At 35.7% G+C, this 17,583-nt stretch overlaps 1 protein-coding gene and 1 pseudogene across 3 annotated transcripts in view; both read left to right on the top strand.

The window, feature by feature from the left end:
- LOC306888597 (protein-methionine sulfoxide oxidase mical3a) overlaps positions 1-4,904 on the top strand; it is a 73,430-nt gene extending 68,526 nt beyond the window's left edge. For both annotated transcript variants that reach the window (XM_079447024.1, XM_079447026.1), the window contains 3 exons: positions 2,866-2,965; positions 4,425-4,498; positions 4,590-4,904. In XM_079447024.1, coding sequence (XP_079303150.1) covers positions 2,866-2,965; positions 4,425-4,498; positions 4,590-4,774 — 359 coding nt within the window. In that variant the 3' untranslated portion in view covers positions 4,775-4,904. The remainder of the gene's footprint in view (positions 1-2,865; positions 2,966-4,424; positions 4,499-4,589) is intronic.
- A 1,199-nt stretch (positions 4,905-6,103) lies between these two features.
- LOC306888694 (tetratricopeptide repeat protein 38-like) lies at positions 6,104-17,578 on the top strand (annotated as a pseudogene). Its single transcript has 14 exons — positions 6,104-6,148; positions 6,985-7,062; positions 7,141-7,222; positions 7,545-7,680; positions 8,393-8,566; positions 8,712-8,786; positions 9,242-9,361; positions 9,472-9,531; positions 9,825-9,863; positions 11,172-11,251; positions 12,702-12,867; positions 15,701-15,881; positions 15,963-16,036; positions 17,149-17,578. The product of its transcript is annotated as a tetratricopeptide repeat protein 38-like (transcript).
- Positions 17,579-17,583: the final 5 nt, after the last annotated feature.

Here is a 17,583-nt window from a genome sequence, read left to right as displayed (position 1 = left end):
TTTAAATGAGTACATTAGAGCAGACCTGATACAATGACAGACTGTGTTTTTTGGGGGAAACCGCTCTGCTGAATTTAACTGTGAATTTAAAAAACAGCATGATTGTCGTTTGCTCTTACGAGTTCTAAAACTGTCAGCGTTTTACCTGTCCCAACCTCACAGCTCCTTTACAGAGCTGTATCATAGACTATGTTCACTGTGTTCATATGTTTCCATAACACTGATGATTTATGAAGGATAGCATGTGTAAGAGGAACACAATAGGAAAGTGAGGTCTCCAAACTTGGTAGTCCTTTTTATGTCTTTGTCATACCATTACATTCAAATCTAAAGTCAACATGAAATCAAATATTTATTTTATTTTTTCCCCCATTTTATTTTTTTGATTTTATTTCAGATTCTTGGACTTAATGCAAATGTTATTTCAAAGATTTTTTTCCTTATCAGAATAATAACTTTATCTTTCCTTTTCTGATAAAACAATCAAGGCCAATATGTTGGGGATAATAATGTTGCACAAATTATTTATCAAGCTGTTGTTTTGGCTACATTTTTAAATGGTTTTTATTTTATTCCTGTTTAATTTAATAATAATAATGATGATGGTGTGTGTGTGTATATACACGTCACACACAGTTTTATTATGCATTATATATAATTTTATAAAATAATTACTATCACTGTTATATCAGGTTACTGATTTATTTCATACTTTGATATTATGTACTATATGAGTTACATTACATACGATTTAATGAATTTGATATTAAGTTTTCTCAATAATTTTTCGGGTTGAAATATAACATTAGAAGTAAAACGGTAGCATATGACATTTCATGTTGACTTTAAATGCAGTAGCATAAAATACTAAAGTTTGGCAACATTGTGTTTTTGTCAGTTTGTAATCTGGTGTGTGTAACTATGCCTGTGTATAACAGTGCCCTTTTGGCACGACGTTAGCGTGGCTGTTCTACGACTGTTCTAACTGTGGTTCTTCTTTCTCTGTTCCTCTTGGGGAAAAGCATGGGGCTGAGTGTGGGGGAGGCCACTCACAGTGCGTCCCACTGGATAAGTTTAGCCTCCATGTCCTCTGTTGTGTCTGTCTCTCACTGTTTTTATGTCTGAGGACCTCTACTTTGCCTCTGTGTGTTTAAAACAGTCAAGGCCAGCAACCGCGAGCACAGCCATTCGATTTATGTGTGTACTGTCTTTTTCCCTTTTGTGTTGCAAGAGCCGCCTCTCTGTCAGCTAAGTACGTCATGCTCCATCCAGGTTTGCCGTGTGACGGCTCATCTCAGCGCTTGGCTTCACTCGTGTGTTTATGTATGTGCGTGTAAGGATGGGAGATGGGGTTTTCATAGACGTCTGGGACTGTACTAGCATGGGCTGACATGTACAGTTGTTCCCACATACAGCCGGTTGACAGTATTCTGCATTGATCATGGACTTCAGCACATGCCATGAGGCTTTTTACCTCATGCAAACATTAGAGGAACGTCTAACTGCACTGCAGGTAAAGAATATTCAGTCATTAGCTCAACCCATGGCACTTTTTAAAGGAATGTTCCAGGTTCAGTGCACGTTTTGTCTGCAAGCTTTTGCTGCATAATGTTGATTACCACATTCAGAAAGTTATTCTATTTTTATAACAAGCTAAAATTGTGGTTAAGTCACTTACAGTGGTACAATAAAATGAACATTAAAGTTCAAAGCCATTTTAAAGCTGTTAAAAACCCAGTGTGATACTAGCCATTTCGATGTAGAATGTATCCAAAATTATGATGCATGACTTTTTATCTAGAGAAAAAATAGTTAATTTAATAAAAAATATTATTGCAATTATTTGTAATTTTCCAAAATATGATTGTTATACACACACACGCTATAGTTCTTTAGCATATATTTACATTTGTTTTAGATAATTATTTGTATAATTATATACAAAAAGTAGATTTGTATTTATAATAATCATATATATTATATAATGTATTTATTATAAAAAATAAAAAAATCAGATTTTTTTTTATAAACTCAAAAATTGCATTTATTTGAATTAGAAATAATTTCTAACATTATTTCTTTACAGTCAGTTTTGAATAATTTATGTATACTACTTGAATAAGTTTTTTTTTTTTTTTTTTTTTTTTACACACCAACAACAACTTTTGAACTGTCACATGAGTTATTTATATTTATATATTATTTGTAAGAAATAATAATTAGCATAAGTTCTTTAGCAAAGAAACAATGCTTTCTGAGTAAAGTCCAAATAATTTCTTGTGGTAATCAACACTTTGCCACTCTTGCTGTCAGTAGTGCTGAACTTGTAATGAAACTGAAACATTTGTTTATTATATGCCATAATTATTGCCATGGCATTGGGCTAAAATGGTATACAGTTGGTATACATGCATAATTTTTGGAGGAAACCTCCTTGGAGCAAGCTATGGACCCACAAAGGTAAAACCAAGTTTAGATGTTCACAGTTTTCGTCATATACTTGTGACATTCCCTTGGATTATTGGGTAGCTTTCAGAATTACTAAACAGTCCTGCAAAAGAAGGTTTTAAAGTCTGAAGTAATATCCACTGCCTTGAAAAAGACCAAATGCCTCAGAAGTCCAGTCTGATCAGCATTGATCACGATATGCTGTCCAATCAGAAGCCGTACCTCCATGCCATCCTCTGTGAACCCGGTAGGCTCGACCTCATCACGGTCTTCCACATTCCCACCCTACTCTTGCCCTGACAAAGACATCCTGGCTTGGCTGTCATCGCATTTGCTGTGTGGGTGTCTGTCAGGTCTGTGTATCAGCGAGTGGCTAACTGCCAGGTTCCTCATGCTTCTCCAATGTGCTTCTTACAGGAATGGGTAAAAAGGACGATCCAAAGCTGATGCAGGAATGGTTTAAACTGGTCCAGGAGAAGAATGCCTTGGTGCGCTATGAATCGGAGCTGATGATATTGTGAGTAAACATCCAATTTAAGCTTCAGTGCCCATTTCCCATTTCTCAATGCTCTTAAATTTGGACTATCGACATTAAGAACTTATAAAAAAATAAACTAGAGCTAATTTTATTTTAGTTAGTTTTTATATATATATATATAAAAAAAAAAAAGAATTAAACTCATATTCTTGTTTGTTAATGTTTCTCAGTGTCCAAAAATCTATTATAATTCAATTTCCATTACACTTCAAAACAACAGCCAAAAGTGGGAGGAAATATTTGCGGATCCAACTAAAAGTTTTTGGTCAAGTTTTTAGGATTAGGTTGTTTTGACTTTAAGTAAAAAAAAAAAAAAAATAAGAATTTGCATGTTAATGTATGTAAATCTTAATGATTATTTATTTATTTTATTTTCAGTTTTCTTTTTCTTCCCCAAAATGTTATATTAACAAACTCTGGTGTATTGTCTGGATGTTTTTATTCACTGTACAAAAGGAACAAATGATTAGTCTTTTTAAACAAGAACTGATGGTCTCTAATTCGCTGTAGGCAACGACATGGTGCTGAAACATTATACCAGATGCGTTTATTTGATTCTGTTTGTTCTGTTTACATTGTGTGGATACGAGATGCAATTACACAGTGACTGTGCCTCAGATGCAATCAACTGTGCATCTTTGTTTGCAAAGATGAGCACCAAATGGCCCATACGTTCAGGCAAAAGGACAGTTTCATCAACAAAACCCAAATTACATCAATACAATTTCATCAAGAAAAGAGAAACTGTTTGTGGCTCTCCATAGAGAGATATTAACAGTTTTGCAGTTATACGCTGTATTACATTTGTCATCAGCTCTAAGTTCAATCGGCCAGTATTGGGTATATAAATGCATGTGTTTGTTTCCTCTATTTTTTACATTTTAAATTTTTCCAATGTAGAATTTTTAATACACTTATTATTCAAAAGACTTTAAAATGTAATCTTTAGCAAATCGCAGAATTAATATCTATTTTTCATAATTTAAGGATGTGATGCCAGAATTCACTTGTATCATTTAAATGTATGATTTTAAACTTTAATTTTAATTGGCCATTTAGCAACCACAATAAAATGATTAGACAGAATTTGAATAAGTGTGCAAGAAGTATATAATTATTAGATGGAATTTTAATTACAGTGCAAGTTATTTAATAACAGAAACTGATCAACCAAATAACAGAAGATCCAACAGTGCTTTTAACATTTGCTTTAGTTCTTCTCAAAGCATGCGGCTTAAAAGTGCATCTGCTCATCCACACTCTCATGTTTGTGTGAACTGTCAAGCATAAACCAAACATTATGGTGCTTTAATGGCAGATTGTTCCTTGATGTCCATGTGTCGCATCAAGGAATCAAATACCTCATACAAACGCAATAGTTTAGCAGTCATTTGCTCTCTTCTTCCATTCAATTCTACTTTCCCCTTCCTCTCTGCAGTGCTCGTGAGCTGGAGTTGGAGGACAGACAGAGTCGACTGCAACAGGAACTGCGAGAGCGCATGGCAGTAGATGGTACTTTGTATTGCAGTATAGGCCAAATCATATTGTAACACCAAAAAAAGTGATACGCATTCTCTTGAAATCAATGTTTCACTCTCTGCAGACCATCTGAAGAGCGAGGAGGAACTTGCGGAGGAGAAACAGATTCTGAATGAGATGTTAGAGGTAGTCGAGCAAAGAGATTCTCTGGTGGCCCTGCTGGAGGAGCAGAGACTCAGGGAGAAAGAAGAGGATAAAGACCTGGAGGCGGTGATGCTCACTAAGGGATTCAGCCTCAACTGGGCTTAGCATAACAATGGTGAAACGCTTCTGACCGCCAGCGATTCCCAGTTTCACTGCAGGGAGTGTACAAAATTGCAGAAAGAATCGGTCTGTCTCCCTCAACAACGTTTACAAATCCACTCACGAGCACCAAGATGATGTTTACGAGTTCTCCTGGCACGACCTCGCCAGCCAAGGCAGTGGTTCGGTGCAAGACGTTCTCTCATTCAGAATTTGAGAACGTGTCAATTTACAGATTTTTATTTTTTTTTGGTCTTGAAAAAGGGACATATCAATCCTGCTGATGTTGAGGAAGTCTGAGACTAATGATCCTATAAAAAGCCAGTCTTGTTTTTCAGAGAACATCTGGTCAAACAACTAGAAAACTACATTTTCATGGGCGAGAGACGTTTGGACTTGATTTCCTATAATGCAGTTTCTACCTTGACTACTGACTGAAAAAGTACAGCTGTTTTCTCTCCCTTCGCACTCCTGTCCTGTTTCTGCAGACTGAACACACTATCAGTATCAGACCTTCATGCAACCGATGAATGAAATCTTCAGGTGTGGTTCACAGATAAGCATGTGATGGATGGACTTCTGTAATTGTTACAGAACACGTGTTGTGTTTGTAGCATCGACAATTGTACAATTTTCAAATCTATCAGTAGCCACCTGATATTAGAGATATTGGTGTACGCTGGGAGCGCAATGGTCTCGATGTTACGTACTTCACTGATGTTGTTTCCACACATATATCCTAAAATCTGTTTACAATCATTTATAATCCATGAATATCTGATACTTCTACTGTTTACATAAAGCAGTAGTGTATATTAGTATGTAAACTTCCTCAGTGCAGATAGTTCATAAGAATATATATATATATATATATATATATATATATATATATATATATATATATATATATATATATATATATATATATATATATATATATATATATATATATATATATATATATATATACACCCAAATATGCATTGATATACAATCAAATGCATTTTGTTGGTTAGTCAGTGGTTTCAAGAACAGTTAAGGCACCCACAGCTCTTTTCTGACTTAAGTATCAAATCAGATGGAGAGATGGTGCCCAATTTCACATTTAATGATATCTGCCACCAAGGTTTGGTGTTGTACTTTCCACTTCCTCCAGGTTTGGAGCAGCAACATGCCTTTTTTAACTTCTCATGCAACAGCTCTTCGCATCCACCGAGTTTTCTTATGTTTGCAGAGTGTTATTTATAATCGTCTTTGTAAAGTTTTATATCACATGAAAACATTCCAGCACTGTCGACCGACACCAGTGCTGATTAACAGCTGGAGCTCGTAGTCATGCTCAACATCTATATTGCAAATGAACATCCCTTTTTCCTAAGTGTACATTTCATTTTAGTCACCGTTATGCTGTATAGATGGGCACAGATTTTTCTTTTTGTTTGTTTTCCTTGTAAGTACAGATAACTGTGAATGAAAACGTACACATGGTCAACGATAGTTATTTAGACTGTAAAATGTTTGACAGATTTTATGGTATATTTATTAACGTGTGAAAAATGTATTATATGTAAAGTAAATGAATCCTAATTTTTAAAAAATGTTGTTGGCTCTTGAAAATGCTTCATGTTGCTAATTTGCATATAGGGTATTGGTTGTATGCAGAGGCAATAAAACAATGCAGTTGTTACAAATGAAGACTACTGTGCTCCAAAGGGTTTTTTCTACTGACATTTGCACTGCTTAATGTGCAAGCTTTGATCACATTTACTCAAGTTCTTCTTGCTTCTCTTCTCTGCATTCTTGTTTTCACATTTGCTGACATCTTGCGTATAACATTCGCAGTGTATACGTATAACTGCAGCAAATTTTATGGGTTTTTCGAGATTAAAAGTAACTGCAAATCCGAACTCGTGACAAATGTTTATATAAAAGTTAGTTGAACCCTGGTGACCCTGTCATTGACGTTTACTTGGTTAAGAGTACTTCATTAAACAGCGGAACAACAATAAGAGAACAGGTTTCAGTTTGTGATTTGTCAGTAGTTTCTGTATCAAAGCAGATCAGTTTACTTCTTGTTAGTTAATGTGTTTTGCATATTGTTCTGCACAGTATATTGCATTAGATATTGCAAAACTAATTGAAGCAATCATACTAGGCCAACAAATTTCAGTTGCACTTCATACAGTGTATCATTTCTGTTGTGCATGTGTTGTCAGGCATGGAAATCAGAAGGTCTGGCACTGTCCACCAGCAGTAACGAGGCCTGTAAACTATACGATGCTATACTGTCTCAGGTACATATACATATGCTGATACTGATAACTGTGTGTATTTGTATAACTAACCTGAATACTACTGTCTCTGGTGATCAGTATGTGACCTGGTGTAATAATGAGACACTGGGAGGAATAGAAGGCTGTATTACAGCCATCAAAGCTGCAGACCCGGACTTTGGTATGTGATTGCAACACTGAACAATTTATTCATTGTAAAAAAAAAAAAAATGTTGTAAATATTAAATGGCTTCTGGATTTCAATTGTGGTATTCTGCGATCACAGTTATTTTTTATAGCCCATCACTCCACAGTTTCTCATATTTAATAATTTGATCTCAAAATCAATAATGTCATTTTTTTGTATTTATTTGGTAAGTAGCCATGTAATAAGTGTGATAGTATGCATTTGCGATAATGATCAGCTGAGATAAACTCTTTCACGGTGATGCAAGCCAGCCAAGGCTTTCTAAGTCCTCATTAGTGTCTGCTCTGTGCTGCAGTGATGGGTCATGTGATCTCTACTGGGCTGGAGTTGGTGGGAACAGGGAGAAATTGGCCAGCGCGGTGAGGAGGACCGTGGAGTTGGCCAGCACTCAGGAGGAACCATGTGAAAGCCGTGGAGCTCTTCTCTAAAGGGTGAGTGTATGAGAACATTCAACAGGTGACATTATGAACGTTTCACATCCTCCCGCTCAATAAAAGGATTTTCTGTATCTTTATGGCCATTTTGCTGGCAGTAAATGGAGGTCTTTTTCTGATTCATTTTAAGCAAAGTTGCCTTCGGCCCACAAGCAGTTATGAATTGGTTGAATTCATGTTCACTTGTATCCTTGGGCAGAAAAGAGTGTGACTGTCATATGAAAGTTTCAAATTAAAATAGTTGAATAAAGAAACCTTCGTACTGAAGTTTTCCAATCATTTCTGTTCTCCGCACTAATTAATTTGCTTTATTAAAACCAAGAGTATTTTGTCAAAAGCGCACTTTTAAAAGGGGTCGTAGGTGACTAATTTATCATTTGTTTTACATTTTGAGTGGTAAAAAATGTCAGATTTGAAAAGGACTGTCGTCAGAATAATGTTGACTTTAACACAGGGTTATCATAAACTAAAACTATTAAAAATCATATTAAGTAATCAAAATAAAGCTGAAATAAAATGTAAATATAAAATTAAAAAGTACTAAAATTACATTAAAAAGGTAAATAGAAATATAAAATAATTAAATTACATTTACATTTATATATAATCATATTATAATTGATATAATTATCATAAATGCTACTAAATCAACATATGTAAATGTCAAATGAATTGTTATAGATGAAGTAGATTGAATGGTGTGTTTCAGAGTCCTGCACAAGGCCTGTGAGGTTTGGGAGGGTATTTTGGTGGATCACCCCACAGACATGCTGGCACTGAAGTTTGCCCATGATGGATTCTTCTACCTGGGTGAACAGACTGAGATGAGGGACTCTGTGGCCAGGGTTCTGCCCCATTGGAAACCGCATATGCCATTCTACAGGCAGGTGCCTGGCCAGACAATGCTGTCTTGAAATGTATTTTACCATGTGATGAATTGTGAATTACTCGTGTGTGTGTGTGTGTGTGTATATATAGTTGTATTATAGTATATGCTGTTTTCATTGGATGTTTTCTGTTTTTTCCAGTTATCTTAAGGGATGCATTCCTTTGGGCTTCTTGAGACTCATTTGTATGATGAAGCTGAAAAAATGGCAAAAGAGGTAGTTTTGTTTAACTGCATATCAAATTTATGTTGTTCATTAATATTGCTCACTACTTCATGTTATGGCAATATAATGTAAAAAATGACTAATTAAGCTATTAAACATGCATTATTTATTATGATTATATTAATATTTTTTTCTGATAAACCTCATGCAGTAGACACAGTAAATATGCTGTTCTTGTCTTGCAAAACTGTTGAAAAACACAATAATATCAGATTTCATTTTCACAAGTCCAATAAAGCCTAGTGCTCTGGACAATGAATATTTTATAATTCCCCACACAGAAAATTAGAACTATTTAAAAAAAAAAAGTTTACTTAATGTTATACCAACAAACAAGTAAATAAAGTTGTATTTAAAAGTAATTAATACAAGTATTTTATGCTAAAATATCCTCATGATTCCTTATTAACTGAATGCAACATTATTGTAATTCATTGTTCCTGCAGGCCCTGGCTCTGACCCCTGAGGATGGATGGAGTGTCCATGCTGTGGCTCATGTCCATGAGATGAAGGCAGAGATGGACAAGGGACTGAAGTTCATGGCCTCTACAGAGAAAGACTGGATGGTCAGAAATACCATCCAAAACATATAAAGATTAACATGTCACACACTGTGATTTGTAAAAAGAAAATTGTAAATATGTTGGTCATATGATGTCTTATATCTCCCCAAAAGGTGTGTGACATGCTGGCATCTCATAATTATTGGCACTGGGCTCTATATCACATTGAAAAGGTCAAATTCTAATAACATGGGAGGTAGCAAAATTATTATTATTACTTTTTGTTTTATTACTTTAAAACATATTTTTCAAAAAATGTATCCATGTTGAAAAATTATAATTTTATTTTTTTCTTGGCCAGAAAAGATTTTAGTTTTTGTCTTTTTTATATTCATATTTTTTTATGTATTAAATGTATGTATTTATTTATTTATTAATGCCATTTTCATTTTACACACACACACACACAAATTATGTTTTATTTATTCATTCATTCATATAGTGATTTTTATTTTTTTTCCCACAGGGTAATTATGAAGCAGCTTTGAAGGTTTTTGATGAGCAGGTCAGTGCACTGCTGAGCTCTTGACAATAACATTATATTTACTAGCAAAGAAGTGGGATGGTACTATGGTGTATGGTTATATACTTCCAGTATAATGTTTTTTCTATGTATCATGGTAGTAACATGGTATTCTTTGAAGTGTCAATACCAAGGCACAGCATTCAGTGCATATCAAAGATAGTGGCATCTGATACAACCCGTAGTGCCACTACAGTACTTTTTTTCAAGTGTAGGATAATTGTTGCAGGCATTTAGTGAATGTAATTAGTCAAACCAGGGGAGAAGTGTGAATCCTGTCATGTGTTCCATATGGAATGTGACAGATGCAGGCTGGTGAAAGTTGATGTAGACAGGAGCATATGGGTGTCAGGGTAAAATCTTTAGACTACGCTCTCTTGAATATATACTGCAGGGGCACTCTGTCAATAAACCATCAGTAAATGGAAATTAGAATATTGAAAGTTGTGAAACTAAAGTCTTAAAGCAATTATATAACTGATAATTCTTTATTTTGTATAATCGTTCTTGAATGGGAGGGTAGATGTGATGTGAATATCTGTACATTCATCTCAGCAGGTGCATTTAGTCAGTCAAGTAAAGCCACAGCACTCTTAAGAAGAGCACTTTATATTTAGAAAGTTGTTAAAAATGTAGATAACTTTCATAAGCCATTAACAGACATTACATAATTTAAAAGCTCAGTTATATAAATCCCAGTAGTTTAAAAAGTAGTGTATTGTAATTTTACATGGCCAGAAGATTGTGACCACAAGAACAGATCTGTGCTTGTTGAAAATGTAATATTAATATGGAGTTAGGCCGCTGTATTTTCTTCCACACTTCTGGGAAGGCTTTCCATTGTATGTTGGGTCTTTATGTTGGGAGATTTACTTCCATTCAGACACATGCATCAAGGATTTTAGATAGTGATATTGGACAGGGGATCCTGGCTGTCATTCTGTTTAAATTCATCCCAGTGGTGTTCAGGCCTGGGCTTTGTGCACGCCAGTCAAGTTCTTCTATGAAATCATTCCAGTACGAACCTCTGTTTTTGCCAACTATGCTAGAAGAGAATACATACACTCCATTATATTTAAAATGATGGCATACATAACTCTGTATGCTTGATTTTATGCACCTGTTCGACAATGAAATGATCAAACCTATTGATTATAAAGGGGCATCCATAAATATGGAATTAGTTTCATGACCTGTCAAACTTTATATAATGCAATCATTTGAATGAAAATCTGCAATGAATGTGCAGTTGAAGTTACTGGTAACGTGACATTTGAAACCTTTCTCCAGATTTCTCGGCGCTGTGTGAAGTCTGGAGCCATGCTGGACGTCGTTAACTTGTTCACTGCTTTACAGACTAGAGCTGGAGGGTGAGATATCATCCAGTCTCAAAATAGAGATTGAAAACAGTACAACTCACTGTCTCTGAGCAGGAGCAGAGAAATGTGTCTGAGTATTTGTGGTAGGAATCCATCAACAGCCAGCGCATGTTGAACACATTTGCATTTGACCATTTAATCAAGGCAGGGTTGTGTCTGAAGTCTGCGCTGGAATATAACTTGTGAATCTGCTGTGTTGAAAAGCCATGATGTGATGTGAAAAGCACTTGAATGTTGTTAGGCACCCTTCTGGACCTTGAAAACGAGTGTATTTTGGGTGAAGAACTAGATTGGTGAAAACAGCAGATGGCTGGGGTTTAAATGGTGGCATTGCTTGTACTGTAAACAACAGGACCGGGCTATTGCTAAACAGACACCTGAATATGTTATAAAATAAAATCTGTTTATAGTTTATATTAATATTTATGTCTTGATTTATGCTTAAAACACAAAGGAAAAATATAAAAATGTGATATATTCTCTGAAAAATGAAAAACTCTTATATTAGACAATTTTGCATCTCAAGTAGCACAAGTACTGATCAAGAACATTATTTTTGAAAGGCTTGACAAAACATTTCCCTTCATGTGTCCTTGTGGAACATGTAGAGAGTCATTTACAGTGCAATCTGTGAAGTTCAGGAGGTCATCTAGAAGATATTTTATCCTTTGGGACATGAGGATTTGTGACATTCCACAGAGAAGATAAAGGGGAGTTCAACCTTTTCTGCTCTTGATCTTAGGGTGAACTGCTTTGAAAAATGGCTAATGTTACATAAAACTGCTCCTGCTCTTTTTTTATTTAGCCTATTTATGGGCACAGTTGAAGTACAGGATGTCATGATCTGGTTTCAAGGATGCGTTTAAGGTCTTTGCTGAAATGTATAGTCAGTTTTAGTAAAGCTTTTCACAAAACATAGTTTTAAGCAATTTTACAGAAGCAATAACCAGTATGTACTGTAGTCATGTGCTTATTTAAATCGTGTTATTAATAAAGTAGCCTATGAAGTCCATTCTAAAGCATCAGAAATTACAAACCTTGCAGATTTTAAGTTTGTGTGTTCTGTAAATAACTCTAAAGAGCTCAAATGTTTTCATTCAATGCTAATTTGTAGGACAGAGTTCACTTGTTCTGAATACTGATAACACATGAACTTTCTGCTCTCTCGTATTCAAATGCGTATGAATGAAAATCGATGGAGTGTGAAGTCTATCGTGACTGCATCTTGAGACCGCTGGAGGGAAGCTGGTAGCAGCCAGTGAAGCGTCGCTCTCTCTGGCTGGTTTAGCTGCCTGTAGGCACGGTTCAGAAACGCTGATGAGCTGGGATGTGAAACTGGATGTGTTGCATTATGTTTGAATAAGAGGCAGGTTTTCGTGCTGAAATGCACCCAAAGTGATGCAACTGTTTGTTTGTGTGTATAAAATGTTCTTTATTGCAGGTGTGAGCGTGAAGGACTGCTACCGAGAGCTGCTGCAGGTGACCCAGCCACATACAGAAGACCACACGTTACTTTTTAATGACCTGCACTTCCTCATGGTTTCCCTGGGTAGCAAGGAGACCGCCACCACTCAGCGCCTGCTGGAGAGTCTCCAGGAACTAGCTAAGTGAGCCGCAAACAATTACATAACCCACTCAAGAGATTACATTACAGCCAGGTTCTGCTCACGGGTGGGAGTTTGTGGAGGCTGAGTTGTGGATGAATGTGTCTTCAGGCTGTGTTTGAGATTTCTTAGAAATGTCCCTGCTCTGGGGAAGACTAGTGTTTTCAAGGCTGATGCGCTGAATGCATATTCATTCCAATTTGTCATAGCGGCCAAAACAAACGTCCAGTAAAGGTTGTACAGAATGAACACAGAGTGTATCGAAAGCATCACCGAGCACTAAAATACTTTTCTTGTCAGCATGCTGTGTTTTCTAAGATAACATGATGGAGAAGAATCCTCTGGGAGCTGTATTTTCAGCACAGCATCTGTTCAAAGAAGGCTGTGTTTTCACAAAGTGCACAATGCTTTTGTTACCCACTCTTTATCTTTATGCTTTTGGTAACAATTTTACAACAAAAAAAGCCACCTAAAATCTAAAAACAAAAAATTTGAAAGGCAGTTATGTATTTTCATGTACTGCACAAATGCATGCTGTGAAAAAATCTAAACATTATAAATGTGTAAAATATTATCTGGAAAATATTTTGTTTCTATTAAGTTGACACTACTCTACATTAGAGTAATGTTAGATGGATAAACCTGAAGAAATACAACAAACAAAACTATGGCTTAATATATCATTAGAATAAAATAATTTTGATTTCAAACTATTTTATAAAGCAGAATGAATTAGGGGCTGTTCGCATAGAATGTGTTTTTCCATTCCACTGCACTACTTTTCCATTAATTTTCTATGTAAACACACAGTAGACAGATGTGTTTGACCGTTGCGTTTTTGCAGCTTTTGCAGTGGCTCTTTTAAACTTTTAAAAACCACCTCTAGGCCTTACTTTTTTTTCGTTCCAGTGCACTGTGTTTCACGTTTTTGTCATCCATTGTGAGATCCGTCTAGCTCATATTTACATTGAAAAGCAATGAAAAAGCAGCAAAAAAACACATTCTGTGTGAATGGCCCCTTGACCTATAGATAATTACTAAATTGTATAAAATTTCAATTTAAATAATAAAAATGGTAATATATAATTATTTATTTATTTTTTTAGTTTTTGTTTAAGTTTGTCTTCAACAGTATTGTGGATAGTTTGAAAACCTTTGTTCAAAATAAGGAATAAAGCTTCTGAATATTTGATCTAAATTTCCTTGAATAAAAAAAAAAGAAAGAAAAAAGTGTCAGTTCACATCCATGCTGTGGTTATCATACAGGTGCATCTCAAAAAATTTGAATATCATGAAAGTTCTTTTTTTTTTTTTTCTTGTTTCGAAAAGTGAAACTTTCATATATATTTTAGATTCATTACATGTAAAGTAAAGCATTTCAAAAGTTTTTTGTTTTAATTTGATGATTAGAGCTTACAGCTCATGAAAGTCAAAATTCAGTATCTCAAAATATTAGAATATTTCCAAAGATCAATCAAATAAATGATTTGCAAAGCAGAAAAGTTCAAGTTCTTTAAAGTATGTTCATTTATGAACTCAATACTTTGTCAGGACTCCTTTAGCACAAACTCCAGCATTAGTAAGGAATGGCACGGAAGCGATCAGCCTGTGGCTCTGCTGAGGCACTATAGAGCCTTCAGCTCATCTGTATTGTTGGATCGACTGTTTCTCATCTTTCTCTTGAAAATATACCATAGATTCCATATGGGGTTCAGGTCAGGCATGTTGGCTGACCAATCAAGCACAGTAATATCATGGTCAACAAAGCACTTGGAAGTGGTTTTGGCACTGTGGGCAGGTGCTAAAGTCCTGCTGGAAAAGCAAATCAGCATCTCCATAAGCTTGTCAGCAGATGGAAGCATAACATGCTCTAAAATCTCCTGGCAGACTGCTACATTGACTCTGGACTTGGACCAACACCAGCAGACGTCACGGCACCCCAAATCATCACTAACTTCGGAAACTTCAAACTGGGCTTCAAGCAGCTTGGATTCTGTGCCTCTCCAGTCTTCCTCCAGACTCCAGACCTTGATCTCCAAATGAAATGTAAAATTTACTTTTATCTGAAAAGAGGACTTTGAACCACTGAGCAACAGTCCAGTTCTTTTTCTCCACAGCCCAGGTAAGATGCTTCTGACAATGTTTCCGTTTCAGAAGTGGCTTGGTAGCCCTTTTCCTGAAGACATCTGAGCGTGGTGACTCTTGATGCACTGACTCGGTCCACTCCTTGTGAAGCTCTCCCAAGTGTTTAAATCAGCTTTGCTTGACAGTATTCTCAAGCTTGCGGTCATCCCTGTTGCTTGTGCATATTTTCCTACCTAATTTCTTCCTTCCAGTCAACTTTGCATTTAATATGCTTTGATACAGCACTCTGTAAACAGCCACACCTTTCAGTAATGACCCTCTGTGACTTACCCTCTTTGTGGAGGACGTCAATGTTCGTCTCCTGGATCATTGCCAAGTCAGCAGTGTTCCCCATTATTGTGGTTTCAAAGAACAAGAGATACCCGAAATTTATACTGTAGGGATGGTCATTTATTGAAACTCAAATGAAAATATTCTAATATTTTGAGAAACTGATTTTTGACTTTCATTAGCTGTAAGCTCTAATCATCAAAATTAAAACAAAAAAACGTTGTGTTTTACTTTACATGTAATGAATCTAAAATATATGAAAGTTTCACTTTTTGAAATAAGTTACAAGAAAAAATTTACTTTTTCACCATATTCTAATTTTCTGAGATACACCTGTATAGTGACCAGGGGCTGGCAAACTCCAAAAAAAAGTCATATTTGTTGTATAAGGAATGACATGAGGATGAATAAATGATGACAGAAATGTCCATTTTAACACTGTTCCTCCTTCAGAGACCCATCAGCTCCAGATAGCTGAGCCTGTGGGGCTGCCCATGTGTCAGGCTCTGCTGGAGTATGACCAGGGAAACTACAGCCAGGCCGTGGAGCTGCTCAAACCCATCAAAGACCGCTTTGTAGAGATAGGGGGCAGTGACGCACAGGTCTTTCACCGCTTCACTACAGTACGTATAAGATAAGCAGTGTTTCCATACTAAACAGCCTCTTTATTTGTTCTTCTGCAGAGAGATGTTTTCAGTCAGCTCCTTATTCATGCTGCCATGAAGTCTGGAGACAAAGAACATCAACCATTTGCCAGGTAAATGTTGTTATATCCTTCTAAGTCAAAAAGGATTTTCATTTGTTGCCTTTTGTGCTTTTATGCTGCACTTTAAAGGAGCTGTTAGGCTTACAGTTTAAGCTTTAGACACATTACCATAATTTGTCCTTTTAACTTGCGTTGAAAGTATGTGAAGTTTACATACCTCCGGCAGAATCTAGAAGGTACTTAGCATTTTGAAAAGATAAGATCAAATCTTTAAAATAATAATAATAAATAAATGATGTTATTTGACATAACAAGTGTGTTCAAATGTTCCACGAAGTTGCAATAAAAAAAAAATCAATTAATTTTTAGTTAATATTTTTGTCTGATGAAATATTATTAATGTATTTGTCAAACAGCTTAATTGAGACAAGTTAAATAAAACTTCATTTGTTTTATTTTTTATGTTTTAGATTTCACTGTGAAATAAATTCTTATTTATTTATCGTCTGTCTGTCTATAATTTTTATTGTTTTGAGTAAACTTCATGCATTTTTTGTTTGTTGTGGGTGGGAGTTAGAATTTTATGTTATGGGAACGTTCCATTAAACCGGAGTTTCTCAACTTGGGAATTTTAAGGGAACTGATGAATGTTTTGTCTTCTAGTCGCTAACAACTAATCTGTGTTATAAACACAGATGTTTTTCCAAGCTGATAAATAATAAAAAAAATACTTTTGTTAACTGAAGAGTACTATAATTGATCAAAAGAAATATGGGTGAAAATTCTCTGCATTCTTTGAACTGGTTGTGAACAAAGGCACACAACAGAAGTGCACAGTCATTTGAAATGTGTAATGAATAAATGAATAAAACTGCCTTACAAGGCCACAGGTTTCCCATTAAAGATGAATTGTCATGTCAAACTGTCTGCGGATGCCAGGTATTTCTGTGTAATTCAGATTCAAACTGAAATTTTCATGTTGCGTTTCATTAGTATGCAGTGTTCATAAATCCAAACTCTTCCAAATCGCAAACTCCCACCTGTTTTACACAGATTGTGCATGTGAATATTTTTAAAATGCCTCATTCAGACAGAAATGTTCTCCAGCAGGGATTTTCTTGGACTCTTCTGAGGAAGCAGGTGTTGTGTGTTTTTGTCCCTAGATGCATGCTGATCGAGAGAGACGCAGTGCGGCCAAACTCCCTGCTCACAGACCGGCTGATCCAGAGAGCCCACTCCTTACATGTTTAAATTCAGACCCCATTCCCTACACGGTTAAGAGCCTGTTCTCTGTTGGTTTAATTACGGCCTGCTTTCCTAACACATTTAACTATAGCCATCAGATCAGAGAGCCTGAGTACAGCCTAAGAGTTTGCACTGAACAAAGTCTTGTGTTTAATGGCTTCACTCCTCCAGCAGTGTTAAACTATTAGTCTGGTCTCTTCCTCCTACATCGCAAGACATAAACAAAATGGAAAGTCTTTGAAAAGATTTTCCTTTTGCATTATTTGTTAATCAAGTCCGAACATTAGGCATGCAACAAATGACTGTGATTTATTCAATGATGTGTGCATTAAAAATAAACTTGCAACTATGCC

The sequence above is a fragment of the Barbus barbus genome (genome assembly GCF_936440315.1).
Source record: "Barbus barbus genome assembly, chromosome: 22".
NCBI classification, from domain to species: Eukaryota; Metazoa; Chordata; class Actinopteri; order Cypriniformes; family Cyprinidae; genus Barbus; species Barbus barbus.
This window is presented reverse-complemented; position numbering and strand designations above follow the sequence as displayed.